This window comes from Dothidotthia symphoricarpi (genome assembly GCF_010015815.1).
Source record: "Dothidotthia symphoricarpi CBS 119687 unplaced genomic scaffold P153scaffold_25, whole genome shotgun sequence".
NCBI lineage: Eukaryota > Fungi > Ascomycota > Dothideomycetes > Pleosporales > Dothidotthiaceae > Dothidotthia > Dothidotthia symphoricarpi.
This window is the reverse complement of record NW_022985032.1, coordinates 505,500-522,414: the sequence shown is the minus strand read 5'-3', so window position 1 is coordinate 522,414 and position 16,915 is coordinate 505,500. Positions and strand designations below refer to the sequence as shown.

General features: G+C 50.6%; 5 protein-coding genes across 5 annotated transcripts; all 5 read left to right on the top strand.

Annotated features, from left to right (window-relative positions):
• Positions 1 to 2,774: 2,774 nt before the first annotated feature.
• P153DRAFT_361641 (uncharacterized protein) lies at positions 2,775 to 3,515 on the top strand (the record flags this gene model as incomplete). Its single annotated transcript, XM_033667000.1, has 1 exon — positions 2,775 to 3,515. The coding sequence occupies one exon, from the start codon at positions 2,775 to 2,777 to the stop codon at positions 3,513 to 3,515; it is 741 nt and encodes a 246-aa protein (XP_033518413.1).
• Positions 3,516 to 7,107: 3,592 nt separating this feature from the next.
• On the top strand, positions 7,108 to 7,460 carry P153DRAFT_391051 (uncharacterized protein; the record flags this gene model as incomplete). Its single annotated transcript, XM_033670997.1, has 2 exons — positions 7,108 to 7,120; positions 7,228 to 7,460. The coding sequence occupies 2 exons, from the start codon at positions 7,108 to 7,110 to the stop codon at positions 7,458 to 7,460; spliced, it is 246 nt and encodes an 81-aa protein (XP_033518412.1).
• P153DRAFT_142844 (uncharacterized protein) lies at positions 7,435 to 8,191 on the top strand. The gene has a single exon (XM_033662119.1). The coding sequence runs from the start codon at positions 7,656 to 7,658 to the stop codon at positions 8,154 to 8,156; it is 501 nt and encodes a 166-aa protein (XP_033518411.1). The 5' UTR covers positions 7,435 to 7,655; the 3' UTR covers positions 8,157 to 8,191.
• A 3,869-nt stretch (positions 8,192 to 12,060) lies between these two features.
• On the top strand, positions 12,061 to 13,596 carry P153DRAFT_435625 (uncharacterized protein; the record flags this gene model as incomplete). The annotated part of the gene is made up of 5 exons (XM_033673162.1): positions 12,061 to 12,199; positions 12,342 to 12,513; positions 12,654 to 12,661; positions 12,987 to 13,333; positions 13,404 to 13,596. The coding sequence occupies 5 exons, from the start codon at positions 12,061 to 12,063 to the stop codon at positions 13,440 to 13,442; spliced, it is 705 nt and encodes a 234-aa protein (XP_033518410.1). The 3' UTR covers positions 13,443 to 13,596.
• A 1,569-nt stretch (positions 13,597 to 15,165) lies between these two features.
• P153DRAFT_361637 (uncharacterized protein) lies at positions 15,166 to 16,513 on the top strand (the record flags this gene model as incomplete). Its single annotated transcript, XM_033666999.1, has 4 exons — positions 15,166 to 15,581; positions 15,636 to 15,746; positions 15,796 to 15,943; positions 16,274 to 16,513. The coding sequence occupies 4 exons, from the start codon at positions 15,166 to 15,168 to the stop codon at positions 16,511 to 16,513; spliced, it is 915 nt and encodes a 304-aa protein (XP_033518409.1).
• Positions 16,514 to 16,915: the final 402 nt, after the last annotated feature.

Below are 16,915 nucleotides of genomic sequence, written 5' to 3'. Positions count from 1 at the left end.
ATTCGGTTCCATGGTCGCGTACAGAGGTCTGTTCCTGGGCGTTGGCTGCGGAATGCTGCGGAGTAGTTTGGTAGAGCCCGGCCCGAATTCACAAAACAAAGTCAAGATTTACAAACATTCCGGGTATCTCATTCCCGATTCTCTATGTGATGAGAGAAGAAGCGGTCACTGGTACCATCCATTCTCCCAGCTGATTACGTGAGCTTCACGACCTCGAGGTACGCGACGAGGACGATCTCGCGCCCACGAAATTCTCAGCTCACCGATGAACACGACAGGCCGGCTGTTTCATCTTCTGGGGCTTTTGTGGTTCTCTGGTGTCGTCCACAATCCATAATCCCCAACGAAGTGACCAGTAGAGGGGAAAATGAACTTGGCAAACCATAATCTTGCATGAGCGACATGTATTCTGAACACTATGAAAACAATCGCGCCATATGGTTTGTAAAATGATCGACTCTGCGAATTATGCATCAAATGCGTCAGTCCTGTTTCCCAGAAATTTGGTCAAAGAAAGTGAGACAAGTAAGAAAACGTACTTCAGGGGGGCAGAAAAGATCGTTCTGGGTAAATATATACCATGTTGTAGGAGCCTATATGGGCCATCTTTCCGCCGTAAATTCACGTTGACACGTTTTCAGGCCAGACACTGTATCAGGAAAAGATACAGGCATTCTATACTGCTGTAGCGATGGCGAGCTTCAAGACACTGGTGCACCTATTGATACTTCCAACGTCTGGGATTTAGAGACAGAGTTCGGAAAACGGCAAATTTGTATCCGTATATCTGAGAAATAGGGTTCCGTGTTGCTGATTATGTTGACCAAGAAAGAACGTCATCGGGAAACGGCTCCGAAAATACCTGGCCAATGGCAACTTGACGGGCATAGTTGATATTGAACGTGCAAAGAGTGACTCATTGACTCGTAAAATCTGCACTGTGTAGAGCATATAAATGCACTTCAACAATTGAAATGGTTTCGTACGACGTGTAAGAAACAGAACCTTCTGGAGCTGGTCAGTAGATTTTGCGTCCTCTCCTTATCTTCTACGTGTGCAGAAACAGAAGCAAGTACTTGAACATCAGAGGCGTCCAAGGCTTGGAGGAAGTTACAATGACGAACTATAAATCTCGGAAAAGACCAATCAACGCCAGGACCGTCTATGGTCTGGCTAGCCGCATGATATCCTGGAGCTACGCTACGGCTGATCGGCTTGTTCGCAGTTACCAGGTCGTGGCTTGTACCTGCCGAACCACGCTAGGTAGGGTGAATTCATAGACCGAGATGGATGATGGGTCACCTGCTCTTGGAGTGGCGAGGTTTGGACGAAGAGCAGGTGAAGCTCTTGTACGGGTATGCGGGGCGGGTCGATGGCTTTGTTAAGGCTGGAGTCATACCTTTGCACTAAGAGGCATACCATGTACTGCGCTGCTTTGACTCATCAGTATCGAAACTGGCGTTCCGCAGCAGGAACAGACGACAATGTGATCGTTTCAGGTGAGCCTGGCCGGGTTCTCGTAAAGTATGCATTGCAGTTTATGGGAGATAACAGGATTTGGACGGCCATCGTCAGCTTGGCGGGATTGCGAACGATTGTGCCAATGACCAAGATGTTTGGAGCCATCGTCTAGTCGACGAATGACAAGGCCTCATTTTCCGGTCAGACAAGAGAAGGTTGGCTATCCTAGACGCACCAAGCGATAGCGGGCTGGCGTATGCGGGCCACTACGGCCCGCCGAACTCGATCAACAGGGTGTCGATGAGTCTTTGAAAGGCGCTCAAACTCGCCAGAACTCAGCGCGTGCTGATGCAAAGGGCGCAGTACCTAGGTGGGGCACCGTCCTGAGTGAAGAACGAGATCAGCTGGAGGGTCATGTCGAGAAGCGCGACCTCATTCAGTGGGACATGTTGGAAGCAGGTGTCACTCAACAATTAACAGCCACTGCGCGATGATCATGGTTGCAGGGAGAGTGCAGAAGGTGTGGCTATGTGCAAATTTGTGTCAGCGGTGAGATGAGAGACTGGAGGTGGGGGAGAGAAACAGTCTAGTCACATTGGGCGTGGCTGATGCCTTGCAACTCCAGGCAACGATCACGCTCACACCCTCAACACCATCCAAGACCTGCAAACACGACGCCATCCGGGGCGAAGCGACCGAATCATATTTCTACGGTCCTGGAAAATGACCTGCCTTGTTGGATAAGCCCATCCCGGTCGAACATGCGTGCAGCACGCGCTCAGGAGTCGAGCGATGGCGGCTGCTGGCACACTCCTCGAACTGTCGCGTCCTCTTTGTTCCAGAAGTCAGGCTGGACGGGGCTCCGTTACTCAGAATAGCGCCCTTTGGTGACAGCGCCAACGGCTCCCAGACTTACAGGCATGTCAAACGCGTTTCTAGCTGTCGTCATGGTGGGTGGGGTTTGACCGCCCTCGCTATATCTTAGCCCCATTGTAAGGCGCAGACCCCTGCTAGCATGTCCGGGCAGGCATCCATGCAGCTATGCAGGCTGCGGCCTCTCAAGCTCCAAGACATATATATCGCTCTCATCCGGTTCCCTCCAGAACTTTTGTATCTCAACCATCCACACCCAAGCGCCTAAAGCAATTCGAATCCGCACTCGATATCACATACAACACTCACCGGCACTACCACATTCAGTCACAAGTCACTCCTAGGTAGGGGTGACTCGATTTACTACGATTCCATATCTACCTGCCAATAACGTCACCACGGCACCAAGGTCAATCCTGAAGAACTCCACCACCACCAAGATGCCTTCCTTCCGCGCAAACTACATGCCGACCGTCATCCAGTCGAAGCCCTCCAGCCCCAAGAAGGGGGGAGTGTTCTTCCCCAAGGATCCCGTGGCCTCCATCTCACGTCCAGTCAACACAACCGAGTCCTGGGCAGCCCACGACTTCGAGATGCACGCTAGCAAGTGCGTCTACTGCCACGACCCGTACGAGGTTCACCGCAACCGTGAGCAGCTGTGCGACGCCGGTCACCGACTTGCTCAAGAGGTCGCCAAGTACATCTACAACAAGTCTGACGGAGCAACATACTCCACCATCGAGGAAGGCAGCAAGCTCATCCGAGTAGAGGTTCCAGCCGGCTACGTCGAAGTCAGTGGACTGTTGAAGGCTATCGAACGCAGCCTACGCCACCGAACACGCAAGCCATTTGTCTCTATGGACCGCAGCTACTACGTCGCCCCTCGTGCCCCAACTCTCCCCTCGCGATCGCGATCCGTCAAGGTCGAGCAAGAGCCAAGAACCAAGACATCATCACGACCACGATCAGGCGAGATCGTCGATTGGCCAGAGAAGCCAAAGACTCAGCCCAAGCCCAGGGCACTCGCAGAGATCACCAACTCTATGAACGCAAAGCGGGGCTCGCTCTATGAGGAGGACTTGGCTAAGCAACGACGCAACGCAAAGCGTTACAGTGTGGAGGTCAGGGAGCCCACTCAACATGACCTGCGCGAACACCGTCTTGCCGGCTACTACCGATGAATGAACACACCATTGCGCACTTTGGATTTGCCTCTACAAAACTTTCAACGAGACGTTGTTACGCCATCGACTACGCACGTCTAGCCGTTACGCATTGCCCCCGTCTGTGGATGCTGAAAAAGCTCCACATCGGCCGGTCGCCTTCGCCGCACATCATGAACAGCTGCACCATTGTCTTTGTTTGTTATCCTTCTGGAACAATCTTGCTTTGTCGCACGGAGTCTAGGTCAGAAGAGACACATGTATGATCCTTGAACATGGAGTCAGGGATAGTCGCAGGGGGTGCCTCCACCTACGTGGTGTTGAGGGCGGACAATGAGAGTCCTAGGGACTTTAATGGTATGACGTCGAGTGAGGGAACTAGCTAGGATGTCTCGTCGAATATGAAAACATTAAGCTCTACATTACGTGCCATCATGAACCGTCTCATCCGTGACCCTCCGTTGCCACTGCATTCTTAGAACACACCAAAATAACATAGGTCCACTCTTTGCACACACCCTCAACAGCATGCACACGTAATTTCAAGACATGCATTTCCTCACGCCACAAATTACTGCAGCAGCTCCAGTTTTGCACGCAGAACCAGCGATAGGCGGCCTGCCTCGACCTAGATGTGAAACACTCACACACACACAACCTCTAATGCATTTCTGATTTGTGGCGTGCGACACCCACCACTCATGCGCGACGTTGTTCTCGCGACCATAAGGCTCATGTGCCAGGAAAATAGATTGCCGAATACGAGGACAAGGTAAGACCCTTATCTTAGACTTGCATCATCGGTGCTGCTGCTTCCTTGGCTAGTCAAAAAACCGGGCATCAGTCTTCGCGAGAACTGTCCATACAAGGCATGACGATAATAACTACAAGGTAGGAGATACTGCAGGAGCTAGCGCCATGTGTTTACTGCACTGGGGAAGTCCTTATCACAAACACTGTCGTTCACGCGCTTGATGTCTAATAGGTAGGTACAGTAGAGCATCTAGCGAGCCAGCTTGTTGTCTGGAGTAACCGATAGCTCCCCAGCACGCGTCGGGATGAGACGCCGTCCGGACAATACCTCCTTCACGCTATGTCTTGGTATTACGTTTCCATCAGTCGAATGATGCGAGTTGTAGAGCAGAGTTGACGCCGTAATTGGCTAGCTCGAGTGTACGTTTTCTTCATCCAACTGTTACTCGGTGACCGTTTTCAGTAACCGGTCACTACTCCAGAGGAGATGTGTGACTGCGGGGCAAGATAACGTCGATCAGCAGGACCTAGAGCAACTCCAAACTTGCGAGTTTGAACTTCTTGCGGGGTTGACTTGTTTTGCTTGTAGACAGTGGAGAATTGAATCAATCGTAGAATTTACTTTTACGATTGTTCCTACATGTAGGTGCAGATGCAGATGCAGCTGGTTCTGAGCCGCACGTCGCAGGTACAGATGCAGGTGTTGAATGTGGGGTAAAACTCATCTCACCCCACGACACGACACTGGAAGGAGCCCGCCCCATGGCGTGGCCACCTTTTCTCATTCTCCCCGCATCGAATTGCCGTCAGCTCCTCTCACCACATCGAGCCTCATACCACTAAGATGATCGACCGTCATGTTCACGTCCGATCTCTGAACACGTCAACTTGACAGTCCAGGATACCATGGCTGGCAGAAACCTTCCTGAGTCGGGGACCGCATTCGTAGCCTCACGATGCCCAAGATCGCCCAAAAAAAATCGTCTATCGCCTGGTCTGTTCGCAGATCCGCGATTTTCAGAGTATTGGATAGGAAAAGGCAATCATTTTGCGGCGCGCAACTCAACTCGGACGTGGCGACAATATTGCGATAACCCTTCTTTGAGCATTGCGACGTGGATGCTGGCAAAGCGAGAGCGTGCGCAACGTTGAGCGGCCCCAGATCACGCCTTTCTCCGGCCTTTCCTTGCCGTACACGATAATCCAGCGCCCAATGCCCCACAACGCCTCACCACAAAAGTCATTTCGCGACATTTTGACAGCGGAAGAAGTGGGCATTCATCGCCAACAATTGCGCCAGCACTGTATTGGCCTCGATCATGTGAGGAACATCCTCGCAATTCGCCGTTGAAACCCCACTTTGGTGCAAGCGTGCAGGCGAGAATGGAGCTTCACCGACTCGTTTTGACACCGGCGCATCTTCGTGCATGCAGCTTGCATGCATTGCAGCCTCACCGGTCAATCCAATTCTTAGCACTTTGGCATCTGTCTGTGTTTCGAAACATGCGCATTGATCTTCGTTGGCCTTTCACCACCGGATTGCCAACTCATCGATCTTCAATTGGTTTCCCCGCAAAAGAATTGATTCCAGTGCCAACGTGTCGCTCTAACACGGTCCATCACGAACCCAACCTCCACAGTAATCCAGGGGGACGCTGCAACGAAGCGCAGGGCAGTGCTGCTTTGGGGGCTGGCAGAAAAAGCTCTCAGGATTGGTCGTTGAGGAGATGAAAGGTGTTCGTGGCGTGGTTGTGTTTGATGGTGTTGCGCCATAAGGCAGTGCAGGTACAAGGAAGGCTATGCGAACGGTTCCGCCATGGTGTTGACAGGCATCACGATGGCCAACTGCCATAGCGGCCGAGGAAGCGATGCTCCGAATACGAAACAATGTCCCAATTTGCAAGCCAATCAGCACCAACGGTGCAATTAGGTGTTGGAGGCGCGGGTTTCTCATCAAGACACCAGCGCGGAAGTCTGGACTCACATCAGAAATGCCAAAGCAACTTCCGAGGTAGTGGATGCAGCGCTTAATTGTATCGCTACGCGTCTCGCAACGCGCTGAGATGCCTATATTTATCGCGTGTAGTTCTGGCGGCTCAACTCTATTACTTGGAAAAGTATTCTCACAGGCGCATATTGATCAATGTTTCTATCTTGGTAACGTAGTCCAGACCTTTCTCACCTGCTCTAGAGCGTGTCTAGCACGTATCAAAACGATGGAGAGGCCGTATATAGGTAGGTCAGATATTTGGGGGCCGAAACTGAAACTTGAACGCAAATAAAGCAAGACGAGGTGCGATTGCTCCAGCGACAGTCCAAAGACGTAAGAGTCAATCCTGTAAGCGCTGATGCAGAGAAGAATGCATTGACGAGGAAACAATTTCAGCGAAAAACAGTCAAGTTACAGAAGAATAGAGTCGAGCGTTGATTGAATGAAGAAAGGAAGACATGTTATGCGCCTGCTAGAAAATTGACACAGCTCATCATAAGATGAACAACATATCTAAAGCGAGAGATGGGTAGTGATTGAGCTGATATCGAATGTAGAAGAAGGCGCAAAAGAAGACTGTAGTTCACGCTCGAAGTCACAACTCGATAAATGATAAAACCATTGAGTCCCTCCAAGGTCGGAAATTCTCTTCCATCTATTCGATCCTGTCTGGGTGAGATATCTCATACAAATAGAATGCATCACTCTCGTAAAGAATTGGTGTTGCGGAAGCCCGCCTCCTCACAGTCCTCTGATTGGGCATTCATTGAGCCGCAGATCTGCCGCCAAGACCTCGCATCCATCCGCGAAACCTCACATTTGTCCCGCGACCGTCATCGCCAGCAACACACCCAAACCCGTGTCGCAATGGCGAAGAAAGGTACGCTGCCTAGTCTCCAAGCTCGCGCTTCTCCCTCCAAAATGCTCCCGGCAGCCCAGTCTAGCAGCGCCTTCCACAGGAGAATGAACTGACAAGGTCGTGAATAGCAAAGTCCCGCACCATCATGGTGCGCCTCATCTCGATGGCGATGACGGGGTACTACCGCACATTGTCGAGACCGCGCGCGCATCAACCGCTGAGCATGCTGAAATACGATCCCATTGGTACGATCCCCGCGATAGTTGTTGGAGCCACACGTACCCGCTCGCTACTCAGTCAACCTGGTGAATTCGGGAAAGAACAACCATGGAGTTGGAAAGAGGCAGTGCAAGGCATGTGACAGGGCTGACGAGATGGCAGTGCGGAAACAAGTCTTGTTCCTCGAAGCGAAGCGAGGAAAGAAGGGTTGAGGGGCTATGGGTCGGGCTTAGGGTTAAGAAATGAACTTCACTCGAAAGGCAAGAAGGCAGGGATACGAGCACTTGATGCTGCGACATCAGCGTGGAGGGTGGAGAGCGGAGGGACTCGTGCATATATGCGCACACTGTACCATACACACAGCATGGCTCGGCGTTACAGAGGATTCTCGCAACGATGGCAGCAATATTTTCTTGCATACTGCTCTATACACCTGGTACCCTCTCATGCAGGTGTAGATCAGCATTTTGCTGTGTTTCTCCATCTTCTATGTTGTTGCGATCTCAGGTTGCGGTCTGGTATTGATACACCGCGATATCGCCATAACCCGGGGAGTACTTGCAAACAAAGTCAAATCAGCATGGTGATGTATCCAAAAAGAAAAGGACGCCAGGAAATCCTTCCTTCGGTCTGCTCTGCGCAAGACCACTTACATTGCTTCCGCCATATCAGTTATACTCTACACATTCGATTGAAACGGCCGCTCATACCTCAATCCGCGCACCTCCCAGATCCGAGTACGAAGGCAGATAGCGCGAAAAAATGCCGGCTCGGCCAGTTGAAGGAACTCCGCGTCACAGAGATATATTACATTACAGTACATGGACTCACTATCTAACTAATCTATTCATTTTTGTTACAAAACAACTGGTGTTGCGCTTAGTCCAAGTTGTGACTTGCAGAAGGGGTTGTGTCGATGAAAAGGTGAAGAGCATCAGCGCACCCAAGCTAGGCTATTCCTACATCGCTCCATGGAATTGAAAGCGCAGGCTATCTCCAACTACGAATATACAAAATGCTGGAAAATAGGATCGATCTTTTGTGCCGACGTGTTATGCGCCACCATACGGGAGCGTGTTTCCTGATACTATCGTGGGAAATCTAAGAAAAGTTTGTTTTGTTACATATAGTTGTTAAAACGTTTCTTCTTGACTTTGGCATCTAAAACATCTCATGCCCAAGGATGGCCAACCAACGATGGGTGTTTGCGTTTGTGCTGGACGCGGAAGAAAAGATATCAACGAGTTGGTTTTCACTATGTCCCTGCGCAGGCCACGCGTAAAATTGCCATTGCACACTGGCAAATCCATCAGACAGTCGACAACAAAAGAGAAACCCAAGCAAGCAATGTAAGTCTGAGAGACAGTGTAGTATCCAAATCATGGAATAACATCTTGTTGATAGAAGAGCATCCATCACCACAGGTCCATCAAAAACACGTCCGCAGTGACCTCCCCATGCAAAAATACGGCAAAAAGCCGCAAAAAGAGCCCGCCGCCGCCGACACGCGGTTTCGAACTCGTCGCCCAGGCGCGCAAAAGGCCCAGAGAAAAGGCAAAAAAATGGTAGCTTCTCTTTGATTGAGCGTGTCATCCTTAGTGCAGGGGCCATGCTAATCTTCTCTGTATCGTTTCAAATTGACCAAAAGCCCGAAGGCGAAGCAAAGCGCAACTGTAGAACTCATAAAGCCGTCGCTGGGGCGTTGTGGTGCAGCTGTCGTGGACGCGGAGGGCAAGGCAGCACCTGGCACGTGAGTGGCGCTAGTGGATGCTGTGAATCACTGTGTGCACCGAGGCGCGTGCGGCGGGTCTTTGTTGGTCAGGGGTTGCGTAGATTGGATTGGACGTTTGATGTTGCTCGTGTTACGATGGGATGGAGGGTGCGGATGTTGAGGTTGTGGTGGTGTGGTCGAGCTGCGAGAACCTTCACTGGGTACCTCGTTAGTCGTCAGACCCGTCGAAAGGACAAGCATAGGCAACATCGCAACGTGCTTTGCATATCGGTTACGAGTACAGCTTCGAAAAGTGTCAAAGTCGTTTTGCCCAATGAGACGTTGATAATTTGGGACAAATCCGAGCGGTTCCCTACCTTCTGAAAATGTCTACACTCGTTAGCACGTCCGTTTGTGCTATGTCTTTTCTCGGGGTACAACACTTGCTGTACCTTGTTATTTTGAGAGTTTATGTGTGTTTGCCTCCTCTCAGCCTGCCCTTGACATATTTCTCCAAGGCTCAAAATTATCAGCTTTGTGATTCTGCAGATGCATCCACCGTGGCCAATGAGTGCCTATCCCCATTGATGGTAGTGGAGGGTTACGAGAAGGAGTATCTATTCGCCGTTTCTAGAGTCCTCTCGTTGATATGCCAGTGAACCGACGGGCGTTGACGCACCGAGTTGGATGTTGTCGATCAAAGAGATTATACTTTGTCTGGCATCCGACTCTTAGAGATCTTCTGCATATAGCAATATAGCTTGTACTCAATTTTCCACAGTTTCCCAACCGAATCTAGCCTTTTGTTATCTTCGTGAATCATGTTGTCTTCCGCTGATTGGAAGATTCTGCTCGGCTCTTTTCTCCTAGACCCCGTCCAATATCGTGTTCTTTGGGTGCATCTGAAGTTGTTGAATGCATACGTGTGGAAGAGGGTGTTACTGGCGTTGAGGAACAGAACCAGAGTCTTGTAACGCTCCCGAGTCGGGCTTTCGCTTTTCGGGCAAAGAAGTGATCTCAACTGTCTGTTTATCAAGTCAGCCTTACTGTCCAAAAGCTGGTGTGCAGTTGGTAAACGATGACGTCGACGCGTAAACTAAAGTTAGGGCAATACTCACTGCACACGTACTGATATTGAGAACATACGGCAAGGCAGACTACGCGCTGATAGAAAGAGCGAAAACAAGCGCCCTGTTTCTACGATGGCGACAGTGCAAGAACTTGCTTTGCTTTGCTTTGCGAAAGTATGGGCTCATGTGAAAGGGACACAGACAACCAAGTTGCTGTCACTTCGTCGCCGTGAGGCTTGGCGGATTGGAAATGTCGGACCTATATATGGTTCGCGCGAATTTGAAACCTGCTGAGTGCCTCGGACGGCGTGTAGACAACGTGTGTTTCTAGTGGACGAGAGTAGTAGACAAGAAAGGAAAGTACAGACTATGAGTCGAACAATAGAACGTGGTGGATGGGAGACGGTGGACAGAAGGTGGTGGAAGGAAGGTTGTCGGGTCGGCAAACACTCCTTCTCTCTCACGTGTATCTACAATGAAAGTTAGAGTTGGCTGAGGCGCCGAATCAGTTGCAAATGGGGCGTAGTTTGATTGATTGAGCTTTTGGAGGCCGGGCTGCGAAGTGGTAGGATATGGATTGTGGTGGAGAAGAAGGATACACAAAAGGCCAAGGGCTCGTACGCGAGAAAGATGCGAAATGGTTAGTTCAGTCATGCAGAAGCAAGTATGGTACGTATTCATGTCACGATCAACGAAGATGAGAAGGTGCACATATGATATTGATAAACAGGAATTGATTCTTATTCGAAAAACACAACCAAACCCTATTTCGATCCCAGACACATCCAAACGCAACGCCATTCCAGCAACAGTCTGATAGACCGACCCCTCAGCGTGTAGCTACCCACACCGGGCTGAGCACGTTAGCTGAAGCTGAGAGGAGAAAGACAACTTGTACTAGAAGGCATCAACCTAAAGATGAATGTACGAATATGGTTACCATGAACCCATAGAGATGTCTTAGAAGAGAGACGTTGACAATCTCGGGAACATGTTCAAACCACACTCGCTGCAACCATGCAACCGACAGACCCGTATAGCAAATGTGTGATGTAGTGACGGCCTTATTGCTTCGTGGGTTGTGGCTGTGGTTGCGATCTTGATCTGGGCAGGTCTCGAGAGACGAAGAAAAGTGACGGTATGAGGAACCGCACCGTAGCTTCTTCTGCCATGGATGTGAATGTGTGACTCAAGAGAAGTGCAAACTCTTGTGAAGTCAGACAAGTGTCACTGACGGGGTGTTATCAGTAGGGTAGAGACTCGACACCATCGTCGTGTCAGTGACAGTCAATAGCGGGGTGTACTTACAGTTGAGCTGGGAGGAGTAGCATTGCCAGACAGAGCAATCGCATGAGTTAGCAGCTGTATGTCACTCAGTGCGCAGGACAAGCCTGAAGGAAGTGTGCTGGTGGCAGCGGCGGAGACTCAAGCGATATCTCAAGCTCGCCGCAAACCAGAGAGACAAGGTAGATCAGCTACGAGAGCATGGTGGATGACCATGGGCAGTTGTTGTTGATGTGGTGGGTAGAATTGTAAGTGAGAAGAGATTGTTGGGGAGATGGAGGGGAGTGACGCGAGGAGAGCTTTTATATTGATTTAGGCACAGACCCTGTGTGCGGTGACGACAGAAAGCAATGGAAGCAGACTAGGGCCGGCAGTACGTTACAGGCTACGATGAGCAGCTGCAACACCAAGAGATAGATAGTAGAGTGATGGGATATATTCGTAGGTAGCTCTGTAGTCTCTAGAGACTTTCCTGACTTGGTGTGACCTTGCACTGCTTGTGGTTCTTCATTGCAGTGACTCCGCGAGACACCGGGCTATCTGAGCCCTCCCCTCAACACCAAACACTCGCCAAGACAACTCTTCCCAGGAGCACACCAAGTAGCTATGATCCATATGAGCTACAAGTGAGGGGCATGTGAAGGCTTCCAGGGATACTCATCTACCACGCCAACGATATGCTTAGTCCCCATGAGGATGAGCAGGTCGCACTCATAGCAGCGACGCGGTCAGCCGCGCAGGCGCTTCAAGCGGCGATATGGTCTCAAGCGTGGAGGCGATGGAGATCGTGGACTGTCGGTAGCCAGCAGCCGGGACGTACGTAGCAGTACCTGAGCCATGTGAGTAGGTTATGTGTCTGATGGCTTACCTTAAAGACTCGTTAGCTTCCTCCTCATCGGCACAACCTATTACTACACACCATCCATACTGAACGTCGCATGGATTCTTCAATCTGTAGTCCGACAAGGTTTGTCACCTCCTCGGTATCCGCACAGCGTCATCAGCACTGAAGATGGAGACAGAATCGTGCAGGCTCGGACAGCCCACGAGGCTTCATTCAAGTCACACAGCGGGGAAGCTGGCGGTAATCTGGAGCTACGACCTGATTCAATGAGGCACAAAGAGATCAGGTATGTTTGCTGCCATCGGCAAACTCTGCACAAAGCAGATGCGGACCGGCGCGCGACCATCCAGCATGATGCTGCGGGGTAGAGTATCCTGCGAGCCCGGTGGGGATAACAACATTTGGCACATACTGAAGAGGTTCCAGCGCGCGATGTACGTATCAGTCGTTCGAAGCCCCTATGTCTAGGAATACTGGCAGCATACGGCTTCCCCACCTCTTTTAATCGAACCTCCCAGACTTTTGAAGCCCCGTGCGCCCACGGCGACGACATTCAAGTAGATAACGCGATCGAAGCGGACACGAGTACACAAGGCGGGCCGATACCTCTTGCGCGATAGCAGACCGTCATGAAGCTGTATAACCTCCCGGGGTTTGTCGAAGTCTACCGCGTCACACCGTACCGTGCCGAACCTACCAATATACATGCCACGTAGAGAGAATGTCAGGACGAGAAGAGACTTGATTGACAAAGCTCAGGGCAAGCGCCGCATGAAGTGTTCACCTTCGGTCGTCCTGGGCCGCATCCAGAGACCGAATCGCCAAACGATAGGAACAATAACGAGAAACGGAAGGATGAACAACAGGTGGTATCCTGCATACTTGGAGAGAAAGAGACAGCTCGCCAGGGGTACGAAAGAGCGCGATGCATAACTCGCCCTGGCAGCGGAGAGCGTGTTCAGCAATACCGTGAGAACCAGCTTGCAACAGCGACATACACAGGTGGTGTGTGTTATGGCGGTAGAGCCTACAACACCATATCGTGTACACAAGCCTGGTCTTGCTTCGGAGTGTGGCCATCAAGATCGTCAGCAAACTCGGAAGAAGTAAGCTGTCACACACGAAGTAGGCGAGCATGCGTCCACCTCGTTTGTAGAAGCTTCTGCATCTTCACAGACGTGTCGTGTTGGGATGCAGCACTCGCCGATGACATGATGGGGAGGTGTTCAGGAGAGATCGTGAAGGATGAGGAGAGATCTGACAAAGTTCGGATGGCTAACCGTATTTGAGCAGGCGCCTCCTTCTCAACGCCATCGCCGCGCGTGAACACGAGCGTATACTCCTCCACGAAAGCAGCCCCAGTTGCAAAAACGCCAACAAACGACTATGGAGATGGCAAAGATGGCAGAGATGGAATAACATGTCGCATTGCGATGGGATCCCGGCCGAACCGCTTGTTGCAGATCGGATGCTCTCGACGAATAACAGTCAAGAGAGTCGCGTGTGAGTCGCGAACAACATCCACGAACACATGAGAGATGTACTCGTATTCCGCCTGTATGCGCATATGGCATCAGTTACATCCCTATTGTCAGCAATCGGATGAGTGTTGGTGCTGAATGTCCTTCACTCACTCGAAATTCTGCCTTCCATGCAAGGCAATGAAGACAGCAAGAAGGAAGACTCACCAGGATAATTGGAAGACACGAGCTTTCTATGAGAGTAGCTTCCTAGCTTGATCGGTTAGCAATATCCCTCGAAAACTTGTTACTCGTTTGGGCAAGCAAAGGAGGACTCAGAATAGTGTCATGTATCTTCAAAAGCACCGCCAGCTCTTTCGGAAGAAGGAAGAGAAGAACAGGTATCATCATATCCAGGGTTCAATTAGCAAAAGAGGGTGGCTGACTTACCTTCAGTATGGTCTGAGACTACATTGCTTTTCCTGTTCGGTTGCTTGGCATACAACATCCATTGAGATCAAGAAGATACAGTCTCAAATGGTGAAGGCAAGCACGGAGATGCAGAGACAGTAGCTGATAACTCGTTAACTGGATTCTTCAAGTCGTGCATGCTAAAAAGGAAGATTTGAAGGCCTCAGACAAGCTAAGTCAACGTCATCAAACGTCAGAAACAATACCGTGGATCATCATTGGCAAGTGGAAGGGAAAGTAGGCCATACATACAGATCCAAGACAGCGTGCTCCTGGAGCTAGCGAATCGTGAGGACTGCTACGTTGTCGTCAGCTGATCCATGAATTGACGATGATGCAGGGAAGGGGTTGCAATACTCTGAACAGATATTGAGGAATTCCGATGCCTTATGTGGAAGCTCGACCCGACAGTTTGTAACCAAGCGTACATGAAGTTGAGTATGCGTAGAACGAGAAACTGACGTCCAAGGAGATGACCGCAGATGACCGCAGACGACCCCAATTACTCATTCATGAGGACTGTCTCGGTGTCTGTGAATTTGTCAGCATCAACTCCGGAAAACCAGTGCTGTAAAAAAGAAGTGAGAGGTGCGTCAGGTGCAAGGTGACTTCATGGAGATCAGTACAACAACAGCTGCTACGGATGTAGCGTCATCATCGCGATAGGTGGGATCAAACATAAGGATAAGGGTACTTACTTTTGGTGATAGTGCAACGCGTTCAAAGCCATCAAGCCAGATGCAATCATGTTATTGCATCAACACTGTTCAAGTATCCAATGGAATCCCAAGGTCGGAGGGTAGTATCCTAAGTACCCTGCGCCATTCATGACAATCAGGAGAAGGGCACACTATGCGGAGAGTCGTTGCAATAGCCGGCTGATCTAGAATAAGAAATATCAGCCCGCCTTCGAAGTCAACACAAACCTGGAGACGGTGCTGCAACCCGCGAGCAGTCAACACCGTGATGTTCGGCAGCCTGATTTGCGGAGCTGCAAGATTATCGCCATGACTTGTCGGGTCCGAACACATGCCGCGCTTGAAGCACTGACCTCAGCTCTCGTCGGCGAGTCTCATGGCAGAGACCGTATTCACACTCTTGCGGACCGTATGTGGGAAAAGACAAGAGAGATCGCAGCTGCAGATCTTGATACAACCGGAAAGGTTCCCTGCGAAACTGGTCAACACGAAGTCGAAAGTCGAAAGAAAGCGAAAAAGTCAGAAGAAGGGTCTTGTACGAGCCCGGGATACCATGTGCCTCATTGTGGATGGCCACTAGGACATGGATCTTCCCGACGTCGACGCGGTAACTTCATACTCCAACCATCGGAGGTTTATGGTTTAAGAACAGATATATTACACTTGAATTTTTTGCGACCCACAAACCGCGGTTTGACTTCACTCTTGGCTGGTGAGGGTCATGAGTACGATATGAGGGATCGTACTCAATTGCCATAGCCGTGTATATGTGGTGGAAGGGGAAAAGCTTACAAGGTGCAAGAGTCTCGTGTGTGTTTTGGTGTCGTCGAGAAGATCGCAGGGCAGCAACGTGTTGCACGAAGGACTGGCAAAGGCCAGCCAGCAAGAAGGTATGATCTGTCCACGTTGAAGTTAGTACAAGAAATAACCAAGCTCCAGGCAGAAAGAGGTGTCAGTCTTGCCAGACACATGGAACTTGCCTTACAAAAAGCTTTCACCCCGCATCGCGTACCACTTCGACGGGCGACTCGACCTCTGCGTAAACGTCAAGGGCGATGAGGTCGATTGTGAACGTACGGGTCACAATGTAGGTCGTTCGTCACCCCACGTGCTGTCGCCTTTGTCCCCGCTGTGGTCTTTGTTACATGTCAGCTGTGCGCGATCAGCATGGCCGCCATTGTGAGCGCAGTCAGCACAATGAAACTGTCAGCTCTGTCAGAATCATCTTCCTTTGCTTCCACGTCTTGGATCGCAAGTATAGGCAATCGAGGTGTTGCGGCCGCCCAGCACGCCACCATGAGTCCAAGAACTTGTGAAGGTACGCCACTCCGAACCGCCGCATCACGCCATTGAATACGAGATGCAATTGAGCTGACTGTGGAGTAGTGTGACTTACTTTCTGACTGATTGCGTGAAGCTATTCAGGACTTTTGTTGCTGCTGTTATTGCCCGCAGAAGAGAGGTCGCACTGGAGCTAGAGAGCTCACCACCAAGACCAACGCGTTTACAACGCAGCCTCGGACAAAGAACTAGAAAGCCGAAGCTCGCTCAGTTGCATCTTATGGAGGCCAGGGACACTGACCGTGGCCGCTCTGCAGCGGCTGTTGTACAGACCAGGCAGGCTGCAGCTCGGAGCGGCGGACAGCCCAGTCTATAGTGAGTCGCGAAGGTGAGAGCGAGGAGGAGAAGCAGAGATAGAGATGAGTCTAAAGAGGAAGAACAATAAGAGCTGAGAGTATTGAACCAGAATTTTTTGGTGTTGGTGGTTCGGTGTGTGGGAGGAAGTGTGTTGCTGGGGAGAAAAGTTTTGAAGGACATTACCAAAACCAAAGGCTCTACCGCACGGATCCCCAAAAACGAGTCCAGCGCTGCCGCTGGTAACAACATAGCATGCGAACGTCGAGAGGAGGCAAATACGCAGTATGGCCAAGCTGTAGACGATCACAAAACGCAAAAGACTACACACAATGTTGAGGCCCAGTGTATTGCATTGGCTCTGCTAAGTAGCTATATTGACCTTATCCATACGCTCACTAATATTCGTAATCGTTACACCAGC

Coding starts and splice junctions, on each gene's coding strand:
- P153DRAFT_142844 (XM_033662119.1), top strand. CDS start 7,656: ATGCGCACACTGTACCATACACACAGCATGGCTCGGCGTTACAGAGGA.